This window comes from Pimephales promelas, chromosome 8 (genome assembly GCF_988280905.1).
Source record: "Pimephales promelas chromosome 8, fPimPro1.hap1.1, whole genome shotgun sequence".
NCBI classification, from domain to species: Eukaryota; Metazoa; Chordata; class Actinopteri; order Cypriniformes; family Leuciscidae; genus Pimephales; species Pimephales promelas.
In genome coordinates this window covers 17,585,065-17,610,572 of record NC_142776.1, presented here as the reverse complement: position 1 = coordinate 17,610,572, position 25,508 = coordinate 17,585,065, and the positions used below count along the sequence as shown (strand labels likewise).

The 25,508-nt window shown below is 39.3% G+C and overlaps 1 protein-coding gene across 3 annotated transcripts in view; it reads left to right on the top strand.

Moving 5' to 3' along the window:
- The window catches only part of tnrc6c2 (trinucleotide repeat containing adaptor 6C2), a 135,600-nt gene that overhangs the window by 49,321 nt on the left and 60,771 nt on the right, over positions 1 to 25,508 (top strand). For 2 of the 3 annotated variants that reach the window (XM_089134100.1, XM_039691386.2), the window contains exons 4-5: positions 5,143 to 5,454; positions 20,557 to 22,770. In XM_089134100.1, the coding sequence (XP_088990226.1) occupies positions 5,143 to 5,454; positions 20,557 to 22,770 (2,526 nt within the window). The remainder of the gene's footprint in view (positions 1 to 5,142; positions 5,455 to 20,556; positions 22,771 to 25,508) is intronic. The other variant, XM_089134101.1, reaches the window with a different exon arrangement.

Here is a 25,508-nt window from a genome sequence, read left to right as displayed (position 1 = left end):
TGGAATGAAAGAGGCCCCATAGCAATTTGCCTGTCTGAGATTGCCAGTGTGAAAAGCTTGTGGTCCCAGTGTCCATCTGCTTCCTGTAATGAATTCACAAGCACTTTGAACAATAGGGACAATAAACGAGACGAACGGGCTGTGGGGGATGGAGGAGAGAATGGAGAGAGAAAGGGCAGAGGAGGAGGGGAAATGTGCGAAGGAGATGGGCACAGGAGAGAAAGTGGCAGGCAGAGAGACTGCATCCTGATTGGTTGGAAGTGTGGTCGATGGATAGGTGACCAGAATGTAATCATAGATGTGCGTCACCAGCTTCAGGCAGCAGCCAGCAGCTCTGTTTTCAAATTACTCCAGGGGATCTCTGTATTCAATTTACAACTGGAAAACATTGAGTTCTTTGCTCAATTAGTGCGCCTCTCTTGATCCCACATGATAACTGTGAATTATGCTCTGAGATTTTATTTTATAAATGTGCAGAGATCTGCAAAGGCAATTTGATCACAGTGTTTACCCTACCATTGTTTTAGGGGGGTGGCCTGCCCTCCCAAAAACGACCCCCCCCCCCCCAAAATGCTGACGAAATCCAGTCATAAAAAGGGAATTTACTGTACATTTTCGAGGAATAAATAGAAAGCGGTTCAGTACACTTGAAATCAAATCGCGATGTATACTAGTGTGTGTGAATATTAAACCACAAAGACTATTTAAATACGAATCCTGCTTGCCTTGTTCCTTGTGAATGAATGGTGCAGCCAATGCGCAGTTTCATTTATCACACACACACACACACACACTGAAGACACTGAAGCACGTGTGACGCTTGTGCTGTTTTTTGCCTAAATGAAGACAGAAATACATGAACCTCCTCTCCAGGCTCTAGATCCACCTTGAAAGTGCTTCATTTGAGAAACTATCATCATGACATAAACACACAGAAACTCAAAAGGTCTTTGCGGCAACCCGTCAAAATAAAGTTTGGTTTAACTTGACAGAAATATATTACTGTTGTACAGTAGAATTTAGATATATGTCCTAATGTGATAATACACAAACATAATCAAAATAAATTATGATTTTTTTTTTTAACAAAACTGAATTTAAGGAATAATCCATGTTTTATTTTTTACAGTAAAGCTCATTGTGCAGCATGTTATTTTACAAAAAGTTTGTGATAAATGATAAAATTTGTGTTTTATGGCTTCATTTTATTACCAGCAAAAACACAACACAGAATTAGTGTGGAATTTTTTTCATATATATTTCTTCTTAAATGTTCATAATACATGATTTCAATTAATAAGACATGCTTTTTGATTGCTAAAAACATGCCCGCTCTACAACACTAGCAGGTTCAACCCCCCATCCTAGAGGAAGCACTGGATCAGATTTCATTTTGCCATACAAATTCCAGTTCATTTAATTTCTTAAGGCAAATCTGGCGTTCAGGCTGTTATAAATGGCTCATCTCAGCATGAAGCTTTTCTTTGAACTCTGTCTATCTTTAACCCAAATCCTTGAGTGAGTTACAGTAACTCTGCCTAGAGCTGCTCAGTGTTTGAGCCTGATGTTAATCCTGTTCTTTTTTCCTAAGCATTGTGTGTAAACTTCTCAAAGAGCCTGCCCCAGATGGCCCTTCTGTGAAGAGTTTACCCAGGAAATCGTTCTGAGGTTTAGGCTGACAAAAATGACTTGATATTGATGGTAGTCTTTAGTTTAGTCACTGCAGCATATAGCTTTTCCAAATGTTTTTGTGCTGTGACATGATGCACAGCACCACAGAGCTACTCTGGATGTCTTTTACAGTCTTAGACATTCATTTTTTGCAGTTTGCCCAAGCAGCAACCTTCCTGTCTCTCTCTTGAAATCAACACAGAAATGACTTGAAAGGCAATTCATTTACTGGCCGCTAGAGACTGGATGCAAAAGAGAGTCAATTCCATATACTATGTTAAAATGGCCAACTTTACAGCAAAAAAAAAAAAAAAAAAAAAATGTTTTACAGCCTGGTGCAAAAGTGGATTTGGTCTATATAGCTCATTTTGCCCTTTCATGACAACTGTGAGGGGGGTCGAATTTGTTTTTTTATAACGCAACTGTTTAAAGTTGTTTAAGTGCCTTAAAGTTCTTGCGTAATTAAAGGTTATTATTACCATAATAATAATTACCATTTTTTCACAGTTTATAATATTGTCACATCTTTAAGGTTCAGTGGCCTTTAGTGATTTGTGGTCCGAGGTCAAGAATTACACTTCCTCGTCAGCATTCTTTGTAAACAGTATTGAGGAGATTATCTGTCTGAATGTGTGCAATCCGGTGGCTTATGTTTGTTTATTTATTTATTTTGTGTGTATTTATATGTATATTTCATAAAGTTTGAAGATTTGTTGTTTAGTCTTAAAATATATATATTCAACATCTTCATAGATTTGGTCTCACCCCACTGATACATAAATGACTGGATTGCTCATTGCGTTCTAAACTGCCAGTAGGCGTTGAAGCCACCGGAAGTGTTCAAGTTCTTACAGTTTCCTACCAACAGAGGTCATCATTGACTTACAGCCAAAACATTGACCTCAAATCACCCTATTTGCAGCGTATCAGTCGCACATGTGTAGTTTTTATGTACAGTGCCCTCCACAATTATTGGCACCCCTGTTTAAGATGTGGTCGAGGACTTCTAAAAATTCTCCCCCTTTTTTTTTAAACAACATAGAATCCAAATGCAAAAAAAGAGAAAAATCCAACCTTTTATTTAAGTACATTACTTTGGTGGTAAAAAAAAAAAAATTAAAAAATTAAAAAAAAGAAAAACTTCAAATCATGTGTCCCACAATTATTGGCACCCCTGATGTTAATACTTTGTACAACCCCCTTTTGCCAACAAGACAGCACTTAATCTCCTCCTATAACATTTCACGAGATTGGAGAACACAGAAAGAGGGATCTTTGACCATTCTTCTTTGCAAAATCTTTCTAGATCATCCAGTATCCTGGGCCCTCTCTTGTGCACTCTCCTCTTTAGCTCACCCCACAGGTTTTCGATTGGATTGAGGTCTGGGGACTGAGATGGCCATGGGAGGACCTTGAGTTTGTGACTGAACCATTTTTGTGTAGATTTTGCCACACGTTTTGGATCATTATCCTGCTGAAAGACCCAATGACGACCCATCTTCAGCTTTCTGGCAGAGGCCATCAGGTTTTTATTTAAAATGTCCTGGTAGTTCAAAGCGTTTATAATGCCATGCACCCTAACAAGGTTCCCAGGGCCTTTGGAAGAGAAACAGGCCCACAGCATCACAGATCCTCCACCATACTTCAAGGTGGGCATGAGGTACTTTTCAGCATACTCATCTTTTGTTTTACACCAGACCCACTTAGAGTGTTTGTTGCCAAAAAGCTCAATCTTAGTCTCATCTGACCAAAGCACATGATCCCAGATGAAGTCCCAGTGCCGTTTGGCAAACTCCAGACATTTACGTTTGTCAGTGTTAGTGAGAAAAGGCTTTTTCCTAGCATGCCTTCCAAACATCTTGTTGGCATGTAGAGAGTGTCTGATGGTTGTTTTGGAGATTTTGTGACCCCAAGATGCCACTATTTGATGGAATTCTGTGACAGTGAGCTTAGGACTTTTTTTTTTACTTTTCTTAGCATCCTACTCACAGTGCGTTGTGGCAAGATAAACTTGGGACCTCTTTCAGCCTTGTTTGTCACTGTTCCAGTTGTTTTAAACTTCTTAATGATTCCTCTAACTTTAGATACGGGCAAGATAAGGTGAGTGGCTATTTTCTTGTAGCCATTGCCTGACTTATAAAGGTCATCACACATCTGCCTTACTTGAATGGTGTGTTCTCTTGTCTTTGCCATGTTGACAAATGGGTAAGAGAATTAGGCCTCTGTGTTGTGTCATATTTATACCCCAGGGAAAATAGGAAGTCATGAATTACTAATTAAAAGTTCCTAGATATCCTGACCAACATTAGCAACTACAGAAAATATATATTTTTAAAAAATCAATTACATTTTTCAGCAGAATTGTTAGGGGGTGCCAATAATTGTGGGACACGTGATTTGAAATTTTTAAATATATATATATTTTTTTTACCACCAAAGTAATGTACTTAAATAAAAGGTTGGATTTTTCTCTTTTTTTGCATTTGGTTTCTATGTTGTTTAAAAAAAGGGAGAATAACTGCACGAATAAAGAAGTATTATACGGTTTACATAATTTCATAACCAGTGAATAACTGTAGATGGTGTATTAAGTTATGCACATGCCTTACTAAGCATAAATTATTACAATTTTATAAGAATCACTGTGACATTTGTAATTCTGAGGTGTCTCTCGTCTATCAGCTGATATCTGATATTTGATATTGTAATAAAGATGAACGTAACTTTTAATAAGCAGGGTAAATTTCCGTCTTTAAACAAATAACCAATCAATGTTTAGGACGTTTGTGTTTTAAGTATAGGGAATACCAATATAGGCCGGTACTGGCTTCACTTCTTTTGATCTTATGAGAAACCCAGTCATTTATATAGATCAGTGTCTCATCCTAAACATAAAACGTACTACAATTCTCTCTCCCTCATGTCACTACAAACCTGTATGACTTTATTCTGTGGAGCAGTAAAAAAAAGTACTTGTATACTAAGTTTTCAAGCTTCAAACGGAAACAAAAGTGCAATAATTGTCCATGTGATTTCAGCAGTAGATCTCAAGACCAGAAGCCATTGATAGATCGATCTGTATGACAAACAAACAGAAATTTAAGCAATTATTCACCCTTCCAGTACATTCATATTTCACCCAAAAATGATCTCACAAAACCACATTGATTTGTGATTGATATGGTCAAAATCAGACCATCTCTCACTTAAAAAAAAACATGCACGCACACATGCAAACACACACACTTCACTTTTGAAGTGCTTTTTCTGCAATAATCTCCTGAGTGTCTACTTTAAAAAAGACCATCCTCAAGCCTATATTCCAAAGCGTTCATGAATTACAACCATTTAACAATTGATCTATACTCAAAAAGGTGGAGACGGTTAACAATTTAATACATTTACCACTTATTTTATCACTTCATTTATCTCAATTTAAACTTTGTCTTTATATTTCCCCATCTCTTGCAGTGCCAGTCTCCATTAAACCCAATCCCAGCATCCCTTCAAGTCCCATTTTGACCCTGAACCTGCCTGTACCCTCTGCCTCCACCACCAGCAATGGCAAGCGTAACCCTAGTAATACCCTACAACCTCCATTGCAGCAGTCCAGTCCCCGATATGTGCACAAAGAGGTTCCTCCACGCTTCCGACAGCAGGAGCAGAGGCAGTTATTGAAGAGGGGTCAACCTTTACCTACAGCCGCTCTGAACCCGACCTCTGCTTGCACTCAGACCGGGGTCATCTCCCCTCCTGGGACGCCCACCAGCAAACGCCACACGGGTGAGAATCATGCTTTGTTTTTGATGAAGAGACTAAGATATTTATTTTGACAGGCTTTTCACTTGACCAATATCAGGTATGATTAGATATACATTTTGGTGTTTTTTTTTTTTTTTTTTGTCATTGGGTGTCTTACTAGATAGAAATTTTCTTCCTCCTCATGGCCCAGCTGGAATGTAGAATTCCACAGGGACAATGATTTAAATGGCAGAGGATTGTGTCTCCCACCCTGCTATACCTTAACAAAGCCTGGCATTGACCTCTTAAGTATCATTCTAAGCCTGAGGTCATGGGAGCGGCAAGGTTGTGGGACTCTGTCTCTGTATCTAGTGGGTTTTTTTTTTTTTTTTATTATTGTTTACGGACCCCCTCCTCTACACCCCTCTGGTTGATGCCTGAGAGTGTTTTCGCTTCACTCCAATCTGGTTTAACGGCAGGTGGAAGAGCAGTGCTTGAGCAGAAGGGACATCCCTGGGAACATGAGCTCACCAGCTGTTTCATGGCTCCTAATGTCTTTGTCAATTTGTGGATCGTTATTGTCTTCACTGTTTCATATACATTTGATTTCCTGCTTATAAATATTTTAACCCTCTGGGGTCTGAGGTGTTTTCTGGGTCCTGGAGTTCTGACACATTTTACACATCTACATTTTCATGGCTAAACTATTATTACACTGTATTTAGCACAAACTCTGCTACGATAATATGTCAGCAGCACGTAGGGCTGTGCAAAAATATCGATACAGCTAACTATCAATATTTTTTTTCACGATGGTGTATCAATATTTCAACCTCTAGTATCAATATTTCAAAAAAAATATCCAAGTGCGTCTAAAAGAGCCACGCATACTAATGCTCAGACACACTTGGTCTCTCTCGCACACAGATACCGGTCTCTCTCGCGGACAGACACCGGTCTCCGTGATGCGTCCTGTTTGCGTCCATGTCTCTCATTCTGCGGCCAATGTCAGTTAGTGGGAGTGAGAAAATGGCAGAAAAATTAAAAACACCTGCAGCTTTCAGAGCGAGTGAGCAAAAGAGAAAGAGAGAGTGAGTGTGTGTTTGTGCGAGCACGAGTGAGTAAGCGTGTGTGTGTGTAAGTGTCCGATCGCGAGTAAGGAAGAGAGTCTGTGTTGCACGATTGTGAGTGAGCAAGAGAGTGTGTGTGCGAGCGAGCGAGTGAGCTAAGTCCCATTGTTATTTAGCAGCATAGTAAATCTTTACTGTTTGTCAAATGTGCATGCCATTTTATTCATACAACCCTATAATCCAGAACTTAACCAGAATCAACAATGAAATGTTATTTAATTTATACCTTGTGGGCAGTATGGTATTGTTTTGGTATGGTGTGGATGCATGACATGTCGCCTGTGTTTTCTGCCATCTTGACATTATTATTGTTTTATTTTATTTTATTGTTTAACTAAAATAATGCATTTTAAAAAGAAACTTGTTTCTTTTATTGTCACAAGTCACAACAGAACAGACTGATGACAGTGGCATTAGCTAGCTTTGTGGTTAGCTAGTCTATGATGAGCCATGATTTAGCAATGGATAATGTCATACAGCAAATTGTAAAACATACATTTTCAATATAACAGGCCAAGGAGAGATGAGACGTCTCATTGCTATAACTGTCCTGCGCTATTAAAGAAATACTTCAGTCACATTGTCAAAAGTCAAAAGGACAGTCAGTCAACTACACTGTAACAACGTAATGTAGCTATTACTAGCTAATTCTGCTTCACTCTCGGCTTATTTAACAGCAAAACTGGACATGATAGTCACAAATTTTGTCATGCTTATTTGAGTTAAGAGAACTGATGCGGATGTTCTTTTAATTGTTATTCAAGCAACGTATGTATCGTGACCAACTCAACGAGTGTTGCCAACAGGGACTGTGTAGAGTGCCCTCTGGTGGACAAACCATACAACATGACATGGTTCAAGCGCGTTTCGTCTGTTTTTTATTTTATTTTTGAAAAATTATTACTGTCGATACCAATAGTTTGGAAAATGCCTAATATCGGCCAGTCAAACCTATTATGCAAAATTCACTTTTACATGGTGTTTGAACATAAATGTGTGTTGGCAGTGTATGAGCAAAACCACCCTTGAATGATAAAAATCCACTCAATGTTTTTTTTTTGTTTTTTACAAACTCAATATATATAATAAGCACTGTCTCAGAACGAGCTGTTCTAAGATTCAGCGCTTTGTGACGTAGAATTGAGAAAGGGGTTTGATTGACAGTGTAGTTGTGGCCTGGACCCCGCCCTCGGTGATCTGTACACCATCCTCCGCTGTTTCAACGACAGCCGGTAATGTCTCTTGGAAACGTAAACGTTCTGTTGTGGGATGGGATGTAATAATGACATACATGGTAGTTTTCTCTTACTTCTGACATCAGAGCCACTGAAAACACAGTGGATGTATTGTATTTTGGAAGTTTAAGTGGCGCCTTTCCTTCGTAAATAAGTTTACGTTTGAGCGAATCATTTTCTGATTCACTCATGACTCGTCCCGCTCGCCACAGTAAACATGATGAATGGCGACTGTAGAACACAAAAGCCAAATCCCGGACATTTTGGGTGATCTGGAAACACATTTTCGGGCAGACTCATCATGGAGACTCACTAGTAGCCTAGACTTGTTGTTTAACTACTGCGCTCTGTTACCGGTAGGCGTGGCCTCCTAGGGCAGTGTTTCCCAACCCTGTTCCTGGCGGCACACCAACACTGCGTGTATTCTTTGTCTCCCTTATCAAACACACCTGATTCAACCCATCAGCTCATAATCAGGTGGGTTAATGAGCTGATGGGTTGAATCGGGTGTGTTTGATTAGGGAGACAAAGAAAACACGCAGTGTTGGTGTGCCGCCAGGAACATGGTTGGGAAACACTGTCCTAGGGCACCGAAACAAGTGCATTCTGGGAGTTGTTGTCTTTCATCCACATAAGCCAAAAATACATTTTCTGGCTTTTCTCAGTCTAGAAAGCTCCAAATTCAAAAATAATTTCACATTTCTTCTACATAAATGACCCAACACATTCATCTTTCCAGAGGTGAAGTATCCCTTTAATAATGCACCAAAATGAACTCTGTATGAGCAGCGGCTTTATGTGTGTGTGTTCGGCGTGTGCATATGCTGAAATTAGTTCTCTTTTGCTGTTTATAAAGCACCTGACACACTACAGGAATATTCTCACTCACTGATGAAGGTTAAAAGCTTCTGATGAAAGATAATGATTAATGGCTTATACACACACACATTTCCACAAGATTTAGAATAGACAATGCATTTCTATTGTTTTTTTTTTTTTTTTTTTTTCTTCATCTACATGTAGTGTTGCCAACTTAGTGCCTTTTCAGAAAAAAACACTGACACATCTAGTGACTTTTTGGATTGCTGCTTAACATCAGTCACTATAGCACACACGATCAGTTGTCTAACAGCTATATATTACAATTACAGCATGTAAGCATAGATTTGGGGGGAAAACATCTAAACTGCAGACTGGCAAATTATGTCATCTAGCAACTTTGAGCAGGTTTTAGATACTTTCCATTGAAAATAGTTGGAAACAAGTCAAGAGCCTCTGCAATTACACATATCAGAGCATGTGGTGACGTGCTTACACAGAATTAAAAGCAAGAATTGTACAAGATAAATGTATGTCATTTAAAGGTTTGGGATCGGTAAGATTTATTTTATGAGAAATCTCTTATTGATCCACCAAGACTGCATTTCTGATATCAAAAATACAGTAAAAATTTTAATTTTTGTGCAATATTTTTCCAATTTAAAATCATGTTTTCTATGTGTTTATAATATAAATAGTCAAATGTCATTTATTCCTGTGATCAAAGCTGAATTTTGATGATCCTTCAGAAATCATTCTAATATGAGGATTTGATGCTCAAGAAACATTTTTGATTATTATATATCAAACTATAAACATGACTACGCTTCAGAGTTTTACAGTAATTATTGCACAGCCATAATCCAGTAATGAATACATCATTATTTCACATCCCTCGAGCGCGCACACACACACACACACACACACACACACACTGACTGAACTACAAGAGCGCTGTGCTGTTTTTAGACTGTAGTTTTATGGTTCCCTGCATCTGACATCTTTAATGTCATTGTGTGGAATCATTTTCAATAGAGGGACAGAGAAACTAATACGCAAAAGATGATTTATAAAGAATATAATATTGCACTGTAAATGTAATTGTTGTGTTTGTGAAAGCATCATAATGTTAAATACACTCGAGAGGTCGAACCGCATACATAAAGGTACAGATCTTTTCAGCTGCACTAAAATATCATCCGAGTTTAAAAATGTTGCAACAATAATATTACAATATTGTTGTCACGAAATGTTTTTCTTTGATCGCAATGTTCACCATGATGCTTTTGAATTGCTTGAAATATGATTGAAATCACTTCAAAAAGGAAAATAAAATCGCAAGTCTGTCATAAAAGCTACATAACATAAGAGGATAAGAACATCATTATAATTGTGTGCTTGGGACATGGATTTTAATGGTGAAACTTTTGGTTTTAGTAATCAGGCTCTCAAAAATTATATAAAAATTTGGATTTAGATTTATCAGTTTTCAAATATAAAGATTTATCAGTATCGGCCAAAATCTTTCATATCGGTGCATTCCTAAAAGTTATGGTTCTTACTGTAGGATGAACAGATATGTGACACTTTCTCTATTAAAACTTAATTTTTAGAGGGTGGGGAAATATTACTTTGTATTTAAGAAAAATAGACTGTAGAGGAAACATTTTTATGCAGATTTTCTCAAATCATATGAAGCGAGACATGCTGATCCTCGGATGAAGGGTGAAAATGCACTAAAGAAATGCATTATTTCTATTCTGCTCTGAACTATCTTTTTAATGAAAAAAATGAGCCTTTACTGTTGCCTATTGTTGTGGAAATTCTTTCATCAACACCTTAAACAACAGTTGAAGAACAAATGAAGATCTCAAAATTTATAAGTGTTAGTATTTATTTCTTGCAAGAAAGGCAGTTCACACACAGACAGAGTCTGATATGAGAAGGGCCAATGTCTTCTTATTTTACAGGGTTTATATACCTAAAAGATCACCCTCCTAGATGTACCTCCTCCTCGTCTTATCTTTGGACTAAGGCCCCTGAGTTCAGTGGCGCCTCCAGAAATTTTTCTTAGGGGTGGCCAGATGGGGCCAGTAAAAATCTTGGGGTGGCACACCAAAACTACAGTATAAACCATAATTTCAGAATTGTTTTCTACTGTTGTAATAAACCAGCCTGTAGAAAACTATCAGAAAGACTTAAGGAAACTCCTACTGATATACTTTGGTTTATTGTGTAATATTTAATGTTACTAATGATATTAGTAGGGCCCAACTAATATATATTACATTGTATGTAATGATATATATTATATGATATACTACTGTATAAGGGTCCTTGCCCCACAGCAAATTTCCAGATACTTACATAATTGTGATGAATTTAATCATTTTTAAGTTATTAGTTTGCAGTGTAAGATTACAGTTAACACCTTTAAATATTACATAAATGTATTATGAATTTTTAATACACTTAATGAGTGTATACATCAGCAGCAAAAAGTAATTCTTGAAAAAATCTGCACAGTAATTTTATAAAATCTAAATATGTTAATAAAAACAAATTACTATTAGTTCTCTTTTAAAATTCAATCAGGCAATCATGTCACAATTTTATATTTATATATTAATGTCAAGAATTCAGAAGTGCATAGCCTAAACTACAAATAAATTATATACAATTAAATTATGCTTATTTAAAATGTATTGAGCAGGCTAGGTATAACAAAATATATTGGCTTTTAATAATATTTCAGTGCGCAAACCCATGATTACATGAAAAACAGAGAGCACACAGCGTGTATGCGCATCGCGGGTGCAGAATGATGTGCTCAAAGCAACATGGAGTCACAGAGTGCAGCAGCACTGCGCTTCATAAGTGCGCATTTAAAAGCTCATGTCACAAATCGAAGAAATGTTGAGCGCACAAATCCAAGTGCGATTTGTTCCTTTGTTTCACAGTTATTGTGCGTTTGATGCCGATTCATAATCCTTGTGATATGTATGTGTGATCTAACAGAACACGGTAGTGAGTCGTTTAAAAACAGCAACAAACTCCAAGAAAATAAAGTAATTTTATGCGAATATACAGACTTTTATCTACAGATCATGCATTTATAATGTCAATATATCATATTGGAGAGAGTTTTACCGTGCATCCAAGAGGCGCGCGTGCTGTTTGAATATGAATGGAGAATGATGACAGCCGCAGAGGAGGGAAAACGAGTTTATACTTTAATGATGTAAATATACTTCTGTCCCTCACATTAAGCTATGGAATGACTTCAGATGACTTTGTCACCCAAACTGACGTGACAAAAGCGGGAGGCGCCGAAAAAAGCGCGCTGTTTGCATCCCTGCCTGTCCAAACGTGGCAAAAACACACCTAAAAGCTGCTGTAACAGTATACCATTTGGCACTTAAAAAGCACTTCACGACACATAATTCCCCGTCTTCTTTTACTTAAGAATATTTTTGACTTATTTATAAAATGCATAACTGATGCTACAAAAATTAATACTGGCCATTGGGGTGGCCAATGGGGTGGCCAATGGGGTGGCCAGGAGTCGGCCAGGGGTGGCCATGGCCACCCCTGGCCACCCCCTGGTGGCGCCATTGCCTGAGTTCTGTGCATCTCCACAGTCAGCGCATATGGCACTTAAGAAACAACACCTAACCAAACATGTCTTGCTCTTGATGCACTCAAAGTTATCTATTGCTAAGAAAAACAGACCATTCTGTCATTTTGTACTGTCCTATTGACCTCTTTGCAAAGCGGACACTATTGAACTATTTACAAAGGAGATGATGATGCATCTTGCAACTTCACAAACCACTCAAGCAGATATATGTTTCAAGAGATACAAAGAAAATACATTTTCTATTACACTATTCAATCATCATTCAAAGCAATTATTACCTGGAATGTGCATCTGAAGGCCAGCTGTGTAATGAATGAAGGCTAAAAAACATTTATAATAAAATAAAGTAAGCTGTATGTTTTATTCTGCTCTATATGTCAGTGTTGATACTTTAAAGGGTTAGTTCACCCAAAAATGAAAATTATGTCATTAATGACTCTCCCTCATGTCGTCACAAGCCCGTCAGACCTCCGTTCATCTTCAGAACACAGTATATTTTAGATATTTTAGATTTAGTCCGAGAGCTTTCTGTCCCTCCATTGAACATGTGTGTACGGTATACTGTCCTTGTCCAGAAAGGAAATAAAGACATCATCAAAGTAGTCCATGTGACATCAGTGGGTTAGTTACAATGTTTTGAAGCATCGAAAATACATTTTGGTCGAAAAAAAAACAAAAACTGCGACCTTATTCAGCATTGTATTGTGTTCTGGTTCTCTTATAGATCCGCTTTCAGTGACGCTGATGACGTAAGACGCGACTGACGTCTGTGTGGTGCGGCTGAGCTTCGGTTACAGTCTGAGGTATAATAATCTTCACACACATGTCTAGGATTTCGACTTGCAGTTTTTTGCCCAGCCATATTTATTAGAACCCGAATACACGGACGCACCACACTAGGGCTGCAACAACTAATCGATAAAATCGATTATAATCGATTATGAAAATCGTTGTCAACGAATGTCATTATCGATTAGTTGGTCTGATTACGTCACGGAGATTGTTTACATGCTACATGCGCTTCTTACATGCGCTTCATGAGGCACACACGCAGTCTCTCTCCCTCGCCGCTCTACCCTGTCTCGCACGCGCAACACCGACTGTTTGAACGGAGCACATTATCTTCTGTCTCGCGCGCGCAACACGGACGGTTTGGAGCACATTATCTTCTGTCTCGTGCGCGCAACACGGACGGTTTGGAGCACATTATCTTCTGTCTCGCATGCGCGCTCTTGATTCCGTGAGTTTGAACTAATTTGCGGGCATCAGGAAACCGCTATCAATATGCAGCATACACGAAAATCATTCACCTTTCGGCAAATTCGCCGTTTTGAAACCAAAATAGGTGACCTACGTTAATCGTGTATACTTTATGAAGCCATACTATAGTATAATGTGAGATAGAAGTGTATATTTAAGTAATTAAATTACTTAAAGTTAACCATAGCTTTTCCCTCCACTGCGGCTGTCAGTCATTCTCTATTCGGTGTTCAAACAGCTCGTCGCGTTCGGTTACAACAGTTAACATGATGAAACTCTTTCCAAGATGATTCAATGTTATTATTATAATTGATCCGTAGATAAAGGTCTATGGTTTCGTAATATAATGACTATCTTGCTAGACTTTTATTGCTGTAACTTAATCACTTTCTACTGAGTGTCTGTTAGATCACAACACTAGAGTAGACTCGGCGCACTATAATTGTTCTTCACGTGCACAGTAGTGTGCACAGTGTTTTTCATGAATGTATAACAACAATACAAAGAGCAATGTGCAACGTTTTACCAGAGTTAGTGCTACACTTATTGTCTCTTATTTGTTCCCCACTAAGGAATGTTTTTTTCACTAAATGTTCAGATTTTATAAAATTATTGTGCACTTGTGATATTTTTTGCCTAAGTTTTTCTGAGTTATCCACTAATCTAGTTTACAATAGCATTTTTGTCATAGGTTATGGTCATATATATATATATATTTATTTGTTTTTCTTTATAATGAAGTTGTCTGTATTAAGTAGATTGTTTAACACACAAAAGAGTGTGGTTTTTAGGGTTTTAGGGTTTTATTTAGTTATAATAAACAAAAAAATGAAATAAATTTTTTATCCGATTAATCGATTAATCGAAAAAATAATCGTCCGATTAATCGATTATCAAAATAATCGTTAGTTGCAGCCCTACACCACACACACGTCAGCAGCGTCACTGAACGTAGATCCACAACAGAACCGGAACACAACAGAATGCTAAATAAAGTTGTAGTTTTTGTTATTTTTGGACCAAAATGTATTTTCGATGCTTCAAAACATTGTAACTAACCAACTGATGTCACATGACTACTTTGATGATGTCTTTATTTCCTTTCTGGACAAGGACAGTATACCGTACACACATGTTCAATGGAGGGACAGAAAGCTCTCGGACTAAATCTAAAATATCTTAAACTGTGTTCTGAAGATGAACGGAGGTCTGACGGGCTTGGGACGACATGAGGGAGAGTCATTAATGACATAATTTCTGGTTGAACTAACCCTTTAAAGGAGCTAAACGCAAGTCTCTGAGTTTTTGCAGAACTACGCCCCCTCTGGCGACAAGCGAAACTGCAACCAGAGCTGTGCGCGTTCATGGAGGAACACACACACACACATACGCACGTTTGCACGAGCTGTTCATAACTAAGGAGCATCAGCCGCACACTGTGCGGCACACATCTTTTGTTACAGTCATAATGAGGTAATACAGTAATAAATCTGCAAGTCATTTAAAATATATGAAAGGAAAGGCATTCGAGTAAATTACACACTTGTGTAAGAGGGGGAAACGGGGGTAGTAGAAAACTTCGGTTTTTGTTTCCATCTATCTCCCTGTGCTTACTGTATCCACTTATGATTGAATTATTATGGAAACACGTTCAGTTATCACTTTGTATAGGCTATGACCCGTTTGAGCCCTAGAGACGACCGGAGATCTCTCCGTTTGTTGAAAGCTTCCCGATGTTGACTCTCGTCTTATTCCGACGCCTGGCACTGGACAGACAGAAGTTTTATTTTCTGTCTCACGTGGAGTTTGCGTTGGGGTTTGTAATGAGCTTCAAGCCGGTCTCTTTCCGCGCCATATACAGATTTAATGAAGTGCACGTCACCGAAAGCAACAGATATGAGCTGGATTTTATTAATCATCGGCTAATTTCAAAATCAGCAAAGACAGCAATAAGAGAGATCGGCAACAGAACTGGTAAGATCATTTCATTTCTTTACTTTTAATGAAGATGGTAGTGTTAAGCGTCTGCGACTTACTTTCACTTTGATTTGCGATAGATTGCGGCGCTTGATGAAGGGGCTCAGCTCAGCTGCTCAGGTGATGCGCGTCGTCATATATGACTAAAATATCATGACATATAGCTTGGTTTTAACAACCAGATGCATTTACACTTGTCCAGTTTCGTCTGGAATACGGCACAGACCACGTCCTCAAGTGGTTTGAGCGATCGAATTCAAATCCGTCTCGAATGCGTTTCGGAGGGCATTTACACCCTGGTCTTTTCACGATCGAATAGCTATCCGATCACAGAAGACACATGAAGTGACCAGGTGTAAACAGCCCCTTTGAATCCATCGTCTACTTTTGTGGAAAGCTGACTAGAGTTGTGTCGCGACATAGCCAGGCGAGCGTGAACGCGCATGACGTCACGCCCAGTCTCAGATTCGAGCCCGAATCCCTCTTATATATTTCACTGTACAGGGTTATAGAGGCGATCGCAGTGATCAAAGAAGGGCTCATTCAGCCCACCAGGCGATTGTTTAAGCATGTATGGGTTAGAAAACGGCTATTTTTAACATGAAAAGTTGCGCAATGCACCTTTAAAGGTGCCATCTGGAACTAAAAATCAAAAAACATTCCATATTCCATAACAGATGGGGGCAGTATACCTCCAGAAAATGTGTTGTACCGCGGCCGCGCACACTCGCACGTCTTCAAACAACACAAGCGAGCGCTGTTTTGCTCTCTTTCTCCGCATATTATTCAAATCATTTGACACAATAGTAAAAGGTCGGAAGACTGCAGTTTCACATGGAGCATTTGGAGATTTCTAGAGATCAGAGACTCAATGAACAACATCTCAACACTAAATGATGAAGACCGTCTCATAGACGCCTGTCTCAAGAACAAGCTGGTGCATTTAGACGATATGGGAAAATAAAAGCCTGCGGGCTATTATTTGAAGTTTATGGTATTCGTTTTGTTCATATTACACTTTTATTGTTAGTTTGAATTAATTTGACAGACAGCATTCGCTGATGTTGATCAACCTAGCGCCATTCAGAGCTGCCAACTCTCACAAATTCACTGTGAGACACATGCAATGAACACTTAGCAAGCAAGCAGGTTAGTTAAGCTCTAAGATTCTGTCAATTTTATTACGCAATTCAAATAATAAATACCGTTTTGACGCTTGTACATGAACACGACAGATCCCTAGCGCACGTGAACTGATCATCTCTACTAGCTAATGGAAAAAGAAAACGAACTCTGTTGAAAGATACAGTATGCTACAACTTACCAAAATGTATTCCTCATGCATAATGTCGACCAATCATTTTTTGAACTCTTCCCTGAACTGAAATGTAGTAGTGGGCTGTATTTTCCACACGACTGACATCAGGTTCAAGTACACACAAGCCGCGCGAGTTACTCGTCTATTGCAGTTTGGCTGGTGGTAACGTTGCCCGCCCTCATACCGCCTCCCATGGCCGAAACTGGTATTACGACACCTGCCGGGCCGGGGCTAGTAATTTAGCATGCTAATTCAGGTTAATATCTCGGCAGCACTATAACTTATCACTTTTTTAATTACATCATTGCACTTATTTCTTCTTATTCTTTTGATGCGTGTAGCTCATTTTTTGGATATTTTTACCTCAATTATTACATATGGCACCTTTAAACTTCTCAGACGATGTCTCTGTTTTAAAACGTTGCATAAAGGAGTGTGTGAGAGACCCCAGCGATGGCTCTGAGTCTGAAGACGGACTCTCAGCACATGCAACACTTCTGCGCGACTGCCTCGTCGTATCACTGGCGTTTCAACATAGTATAAACCATGCTTAGCTAACTCTGATCTGATGAAGAGTGAATGCATGCTAAATCACGGTCACATACATTTACTGTTCATATACTCTTGAGAATCAGCAAAAAAAAGTATTTTTAATGTCATTAGCCTACATTGTTCAGAGCATAAGCATATTTTATTCATGTAATGGGACGCAGTTGTTTAAAAAAAAAGAAAAGGACATGAAATTACATGTATAGGCAAAGATAATGTGATTTTATGTCATTCACTAATTCGTTTTTAGGTTTAAGGATTTTTTATAAAATATATAATGTAATGAATCGATATACCATTTTTACTTTATGCAATATGTGGGGAAAATGGCCATAAATTAGATTGTCCATTCAATTACAACTATAATCTGCATTTTATTTGCATACTGCAAAAAATAAGAAATAATCGGCAACACTTTCATAATATTTCAATATTGATAAATAGTTTATCTCCCTATTCATATGTTGTGTCTCCCAGAATGCCCGATTTAAGTCCTGGCGTATGAAGCAGTCATATTTTTATCATAGAAATCCCATTTTCCTAAGATGTTGATATAGAAATATGATATTTTGTAATTATTTAAATCTGACTAATTTTCAAAAGATTGCTAAATCTGATCACTAATGTCAGTCATTTTGGGACTTTATTAAAAAAGTGCACTTTATTAAACAAAATTCTCTCCCCACGGCGCGTCTGCACGCTCACACAGTAAACTCGGGAACTTCAAAAAAAAAATCAAACAATACTCACATCAAACAATACTCTTTCCGCTGGATACAGCTTCTCAGGTCACAGATTCAGTAACACTCTTTCCGCTGGTCACAGCTTCCACAGAATGACGGTTCTCTAGACAGCGTGCACAAGCTCTCAGTCTCTCTCCCCACTCTCTCGCCGCGGCCAGCTTTTATGCGATCTCCCCACGCCAATTACTGCAATCACAGACAGGTGTTCGTCATTTGCCCTTGACCTACTTACTCACCTCTCGGCTCCGTCTCGCTACAGACTTCGCTGAACCACGCCCCCCTCGCCATAATAATATTTGTATATTGTGTTGTGTATATGTAATGTGTATTTTTTGTTCATATTTTTTAATAACAATGAAATTAAAGGAGTAGTTCACTTTTTAAAAAAAACTTTTGCTGATAATTTACTCACCCCCATGTCATTCGAGATGTCCACGTCTTTCTTCAGTCGAAAAAAAATTTAGGTTTTTGATGAAAAAACAATTGGGAACCAAGCGGTTCAAGGTCCAAATGAGAGTTTCAGTGCAGCTTCAAATGGCTTTAAACGACACCAGGCGATGAATAAGGGTCTTATCTAGGACCCTTCGAGTCATGACTCGAAAAAAAATTTGTTCATTTTGATGAATGAGTTTGAAGAGGAGAGTCACGAACGCTCATCACAGAACAGAGCAAGGCGAGCGTTTGTGCTTATAAAACTTTTTTTTATTTATTTTTTTTTAAATGAGCGATCGTTTCGCTAGATAAGACCCTTATTCATCGTCTGGTGTCGTTTAAAGCCTTTTGAAGCTGCACTGAAACTCTCATTTGGACCTTGAACCATTTGGTTACCTTTGAAGTCCATTACATGGAGAAAATCCGGGAATGTTTTCGTCAAAAACCTTAATTTCTTTTCGACGGAAGAAAGAAAGATATTGACATCTTGGATGACATGGGGGTGAGTAAATTATCAGCAAAAGTTTTTTTTTTTTTTTTTAACGTGAACTACTCCTTTAATGGTTTGTCCACTTTGGAGCGAAATATATGCCATTCTTTTGTATTTTATATTTTGTTTCCTTGTAGGGCTTTGTTTTTCAAAATAGGGACATTAGTTTGGCTGTAATGCTCAGTCACTTGCAAAATAGTGAAACCAACTTGAAAAAGAATTGTATCACCCCAAAAAGAATCACATATCGCCCACCCCTAGCTAACATCAGTCCATAGGAAAAATGTCAATGCCCCTTCTCTAAATATAAAACTCATTTACAGACAAAGTGTTATGAAATTGTTTACTTGTGGTTCGTGTAGCTGTCATCAGATACAATATAGATGGTTGCTTTACTTTTCAACCACATTTATTTTTGCAAAATCTCAATTACTCTGTTTACAAAACTTTGTTTTGTTTACTTTGTTTACAAAAGAGTCAAAGCTCCAAAACAAACACAATCCTCCGACGCAATCAGGGGCACCATTAAAAATTTAATAAACCTTATACTTCAGGGTTCCTCAAATCTGGTCCTGGAGGTCCACTGCCCTGTTTAGCATCAACTCTAATCAAACACACCTGAACAAGCTAGTCTATGTCTTCAAAGTTACTAGAAAAGTGCAGGTAAGGGTGGCCTCCAGGGCTGGATTTTAGAAACCCTGATCTACTTGTTCCTTACACTGTATGTATGGGGTCCTTCTAAAGTCTGTACAGAGACTCAAGTGAGTTATTTAAATGGCATGCGTCACGGGTATCTCTACACTGTATCCAGGGTAGACACTGATTATAATGGGTTCTATTTGCTTTTGATATGGTGCTCACATCAAATATAAAGCAACTTAACGCCAGTGGGCGGGGTCCGTGGTGCGATGATATATAAATTTTTGCCAGTGCATAACTTTTTTGTCTATGTTTTGCTCTTGAGGCAGTCATATCTAAATGTATTTACCTGTGTTGCGTCACAGAACCCACAATATTAAAACAACACGTTTTTAGAGTTTGGTTGATTTTTTTTTTTTATTCTTTTTTTTTTTATAATGAGGATGGCGTTTCAAACTTTGAAACTTACAGTATGTTTTAGTGGTCCAAAGACCTCGTATATGTCAAACCAGGGACCAATCAAGGAAAATTGTATTTCTCATGTCATGTCCCCTTTAACTAAACCTTAGGTTAGTCATACTTACTATGTTTGATTTATTCAGTGAATCATTTAGTAGCATATAGACCATTTAAGGGTATGGATAATGCATGTGGGTGTGTGAGTGTGTAATAGAGAGAGAGAGAATACATCTAGGTTTAGTATGCATCTGATTATCTGTGGAGCATGTTGACGAAGCTTGATTTTTGTTGGGACCTTGCAGACCACACTAAAATGGAAATAAAATCTAAAATAAGTATCCCTTGGTAATAGTTACAAGATTACATGATGTCTTGCACTTATTATTATTTATTTATTTATTTTTTATCAATTTTTGCTATAAAAAAATTCTGCCCTGTGTATTTGTTTTACAGGACTTCCCCATCAAAGTGGCCTGGGACCCCAGCATGAGAATTATCATTGGATTATCCCATTTACCAACCAGGATAAAGTGATTATTTACCGTAACGACACAGACACTTGGCCTTCCATTACATACGGCAAGAGCCAACAGACACCAGAATGCACCTTGGTTGCTGAACGCCCATCAGAGGTCATCAGCAACGGTAGTAGCACTATTATGGCTACAGGAGCTAGCCAGCAGGGTCATTACCCAATCAGCAAAGCCAGCGTTAATCTCACTTCTAGTATGGTCTCAAGTCAAGGTGGCCCTAACAGAGGGTGGGTCTCAGAAGGAAAAGTTGACTTGCCCATGGGCAGTAGAGGCCAGTCCAGCTGGGGTGCTTCTAATCTGAACCTCAACCCCAGTGCCAACCCTGCTGCTTGGCCAGCTCTTGGACATGAGGGGCCTGGGGTAGAGTCAGGCCCGAGTAGCATAGTTTATTCAAATTCACTTTCACTTAGTAGGTGTGGCCAAGGAGGAGTGGCACACCCTCACAGCATCATTGGAAATAGTAGCATTGGTTGTGTCAATGGAAACCTTGTAGGGGACTGTGCATGGGGCAACCCGGATATCCCAGAACAGCACCAGTCACCCACAAATGTATCTTTCAACATGAAACCTCCTAACCTTAAAAGTGATGGACCAAATAATACTAAACCCGAGCCAATGAGTCCAGTGAACAGCTGGAGAGGAAACCTCAGTCAGTCACCTACTGAGCCTGTCAGCGAAGATGGAACTGCTTTCTGGGGCAACAGAGATGCCCCAAAGGACTCAAACTGTGATTCTGCAAGCGTCTCCTCTTTTGGGCATGGAGGCAGTGGTGGTGGCTGGAGCAAACAGCCAAGCACTGACTGTACCGGATGGGGCAAACAGCCAGCCACTGGCGGTACAGGATGGGATGCTAATGATGGTCCATCCCAAGAACATATGAGTTCCTGGAGCCCTGATACTCCAGTAAGTGAGGGCAGCAGGGATAGTAGTGAGGGCCACCCAGGAAAAAGAGAGAGGTCCTCAAGTGATGATTTGGCCCCTTTGCTGCCAAGGCAGGACTTGGACCCACGTGTCCTATGTAACTCAGGGTGGGGACAGACTCCAGTGCGTCAACACACTGTTTGGGAAATGGAGCAAAGTCCAGACAAAAAGAATGATGCAGGTGGCGAGGTCTGGGGGTCTTCTTCCAACACACCTTTAACTGGACCTGCACCATCTCCTCCTGGATGTGCTAATTCCAATTACAACACACCTCCTAGAATGGACACAAGCAAGAGTGAGGAACCTCGCAGAGCCACGCCAAACACAGGCTGGGGAGGATCAGCCCCAGCCTCTGCTCAACCTAATGGTGGATGGGCCGAACCTCCTGCTGATAAAAAGGTTCCCAATGGATCAGTATGTGGCTGGCGTGATCCCATTGCTGAGGGTCTCAACACCAATGCCTGTGATGGCCAATTTTGGGCTTCTGAAGAGAAGTCTTCTAGCTGGGATGATGGTACTTCTCAGAAAAAAACACAGTGTTGGAGTGATGGACCCAAAACCTCCTCAGGCTGTGGAAGTAGTGGCATTGGTAATAGTGGAGAGTGGGGTGATTCTTCAGAAATACGGAAAAGTGGCTCTGGAAGTTCCTCTAGGGACCCTGAAAACAGAAACTGGAAGGAAACCCAGAGAGGCTGGGGTAATTCAGCACCAACACAGGGTGATGGTTGGGGTGATTCTCAACATTCCAATGGTTCAGCCCAAGGTTGGGGTGGAAAACTTCAGGAATCCACATGTGAGAACAGTGGAGATGGAGGCATAGGGTCATGGTGTGGTCCTAATTCTGTAAAACAGAGCAACTCTGGCTGGGCATCAGGAGGCCACCAGGATCCAGGAGATGAGGCCACAGGCTGGGATGAACCATCTCCATCTTCTATTCGTCGCAAAATGGAAATTGATGACGGGACCTCCTCCTGGGGTGACCCCAGTGCTTACTGCAAGAGTGTGAACATGTGGGACAGGAATAACTCCCCAAGTCATACAGGAACCAGCAAGAATGGCAGCAGTCATAGCATCACTGGGCCAAACAATAACAGCAACCATCACCAACACCACAGCCAAGGTCCCACTCAGAACCATGTCAATGGCAACATCAACAATGGCTCGCCCAGTCAAGGTGAATCTCCTCTTAACAGAATGCCCATGGGAAATCCAGGTGAGAGAATGCATATATTTCTCCCTTTCTAATGCCTATTTTAGTCCTCTGTACATCTGACAAACATTAATATAATTGTTTAAATTATTAAAGTTATAATATAAAGCTCCATCTTTTGACTACTGTCAAAAAAACACACACACAAAAAAAAATACACGCAGTGTGCATTCTGCTACCCCAAATGGTTTAGATTTGAACCAGGAATGACATTTCCATGACTATTGCGACTATTGCGCCCAGAGGCGCTGTTATCATCCTCACAAATGTTTTTTTTTGTGTGTGTGTGTGTGTGTGTGTGTGTGCTGAGGGATTATTTAGGATATATATATATTTGTTATCTGCCTTTTACATTTTTCTGAGAGCTTTTTTCTGTATTTTCTCTTTAAATTGGTTCAGACTGTCTGTTTTCATTAACTTTTAGTTTTCAGTCAATAATATGATTATCTGATGCAGTTCACTTACTTTTTTTAATTATATGTACAAGTTAATAAGACTGACTTTGACTTTAGACTTTATTTGTCCCCATAGGGCAATTGGTTTTGCAGCAAGATAAGCACAGAACTGTCACAAATGCACAAATACAAGACAAAAACACAAACACTTAATGTAACAGGCCCTGGGTATAAAAAATACAGAGTATTATGAAAAATAAATATGACTAGTTAAACCATTTTTAAAATAACATAACTGACAATTCATAATATAGCAACATTTCCATAACCATCCCCATTCCAGCAGCAACATCATCAAAAACAAGCAATACTATATAATACAGTGTATGATAATAATAATAACCCCATCACTATTTAGTAGTTATAGTCTATCTGGCCCTCCGGACTGAATTAATGGACAAGATGGCTCTCGGGACGAATGAGTGCTTGTATCTATTATTTTTCACTGGAGGTAATCTATACCGAGACCCGGAAGGCAATATCTGGAACTCAGAATGAAGTGGGTGGGAGCTATCAGAGATAACTACATTGGCCTTCCTAACTACCTTTTAGAGGCTACTCTGCCGGACACCTATAATTTTACTACTGACTTTCACTATATTGGAAAGAGCAGTTTTGGCCTTGACAGAGAGACTACCATACCAGCAAATTAATGGAAATGTTAAAACAGACTCAATGTATGATTTATAAAAAAGGGTCATAAGAGTCTTATCGACACGAAATTTTGACAGTTTGCCAAGACAAAACAGTCTTTGTTGGCCTCTTTTGCAAAGCATTTCAGTGTTCGCATTAAAATGTAACTTATTGTCGATCAAACTGCCTAGATACTTGTATGTTTCAATGAATTCCACCGTCTTCCCATTTATAATAGTGGACTGTGGAGTTGATGACTCACGCCTAAAATCGATCTGCATATCCTTTGTCTTATCAAAATTTAGTTGAAGGAATGCCCTATCACACCAGAGTGCAAAATCATCCACAACAGGACCATGATCGCTTTCCCCATTAGAGAGGAGACTGACAATAGCAGAGTCATCGGCAAATTGTAATATGTATGTGGCAATCGTCAGACTAAAGGATATAAAGGAGAGGTGAAAGGACACACCCCTGAGGAGACCCAGTGGATGATGACATCTCCTCAGACAAGCAACCATTCACCCTCACTTTCTGAGTCCTGTCAGTTAAAAAATCAAGAATCCATCCCACAATATTAAAATCAAGATCAAAGTTCTTTAAGAGCTTATCAACTAAAATATGTGGTTGGATTGTATTAAAAGCCGATGAAAAATCAACAAATAAAATTCTTGCGTGTGTTTTACTACCTTCAAGATGTTTGAATAGTAAGTTTAACAAGATAGTAGTGGCATCATCTACCCCTTGCTTGGCCCTATAAGCGAACTGTAGTGGATCTAGGAGATTTCCTGTTTTTGAGAGTATGATGACTTTTTTAACCAACACTTCAAAACACTTCATGACTAAGGAGGTCAGAGCTACTCGCCTAAAGTCATTCAGTAATTGTGGATGATTTAGTTTGGCCACTCGAATAACTCTTGACTGTTTCCATATCTTCGGCACTCTCTGTTGTTCTAGAGACATTTGGAAAATATAATGAAAAATTGGGCCTAACTGCTCTGCACAAGAGATGGCAGGCGACTGCTTATATTGTCAGCCCCGGGGCTTTTCCCTGATCTGGAGTGCTTAAACATATTGTTTATATTAAACATATAAACAAATGTGATTTCTGTTCTAAGATAACATTACTAAAATTTGTGGTATCAAACCTCAGATAAAATTTGTTTAGCTCTGTTGCAAGCAAACTGTCACAACTAAAACCTTCTAACGCAACCTTAAAGCCACACTGCAGAACTTTTTGGCCACTAGATGGTGCTCGACATGTAATTTTCATGTCCAGCGTCCCTAGAGGCCACAAGCTCCGCAGCACTGTCGCAAATTAAAGTCAACAAACAGTCAACCGGTCAGCCTCCCGTGTCTTTAGATTGTGTGTGCTTGTGCTTTTACTGTCTATGGTGCTTGCAGTGTATGAGCCGGGCCGGGCAACCTTGCCGCGCTTGATTCCCTTATAGCAGCCGGCTGAGAGAGCGAGCGGGGTGATCATGTCTGTGAGTGAATGTGGGCGCGGGACAGCGGACACATTCACTGCACTGAAAACACAGTCGGCCAGAGCTGACTGTAACGTTATGTGTGTTGGTTTATTTTTACAGAAACCGTGGGACATGTGGTGTGTAATGTTAGTGTTTGTGGGTACTACTGAGTCGTGGGCACGTT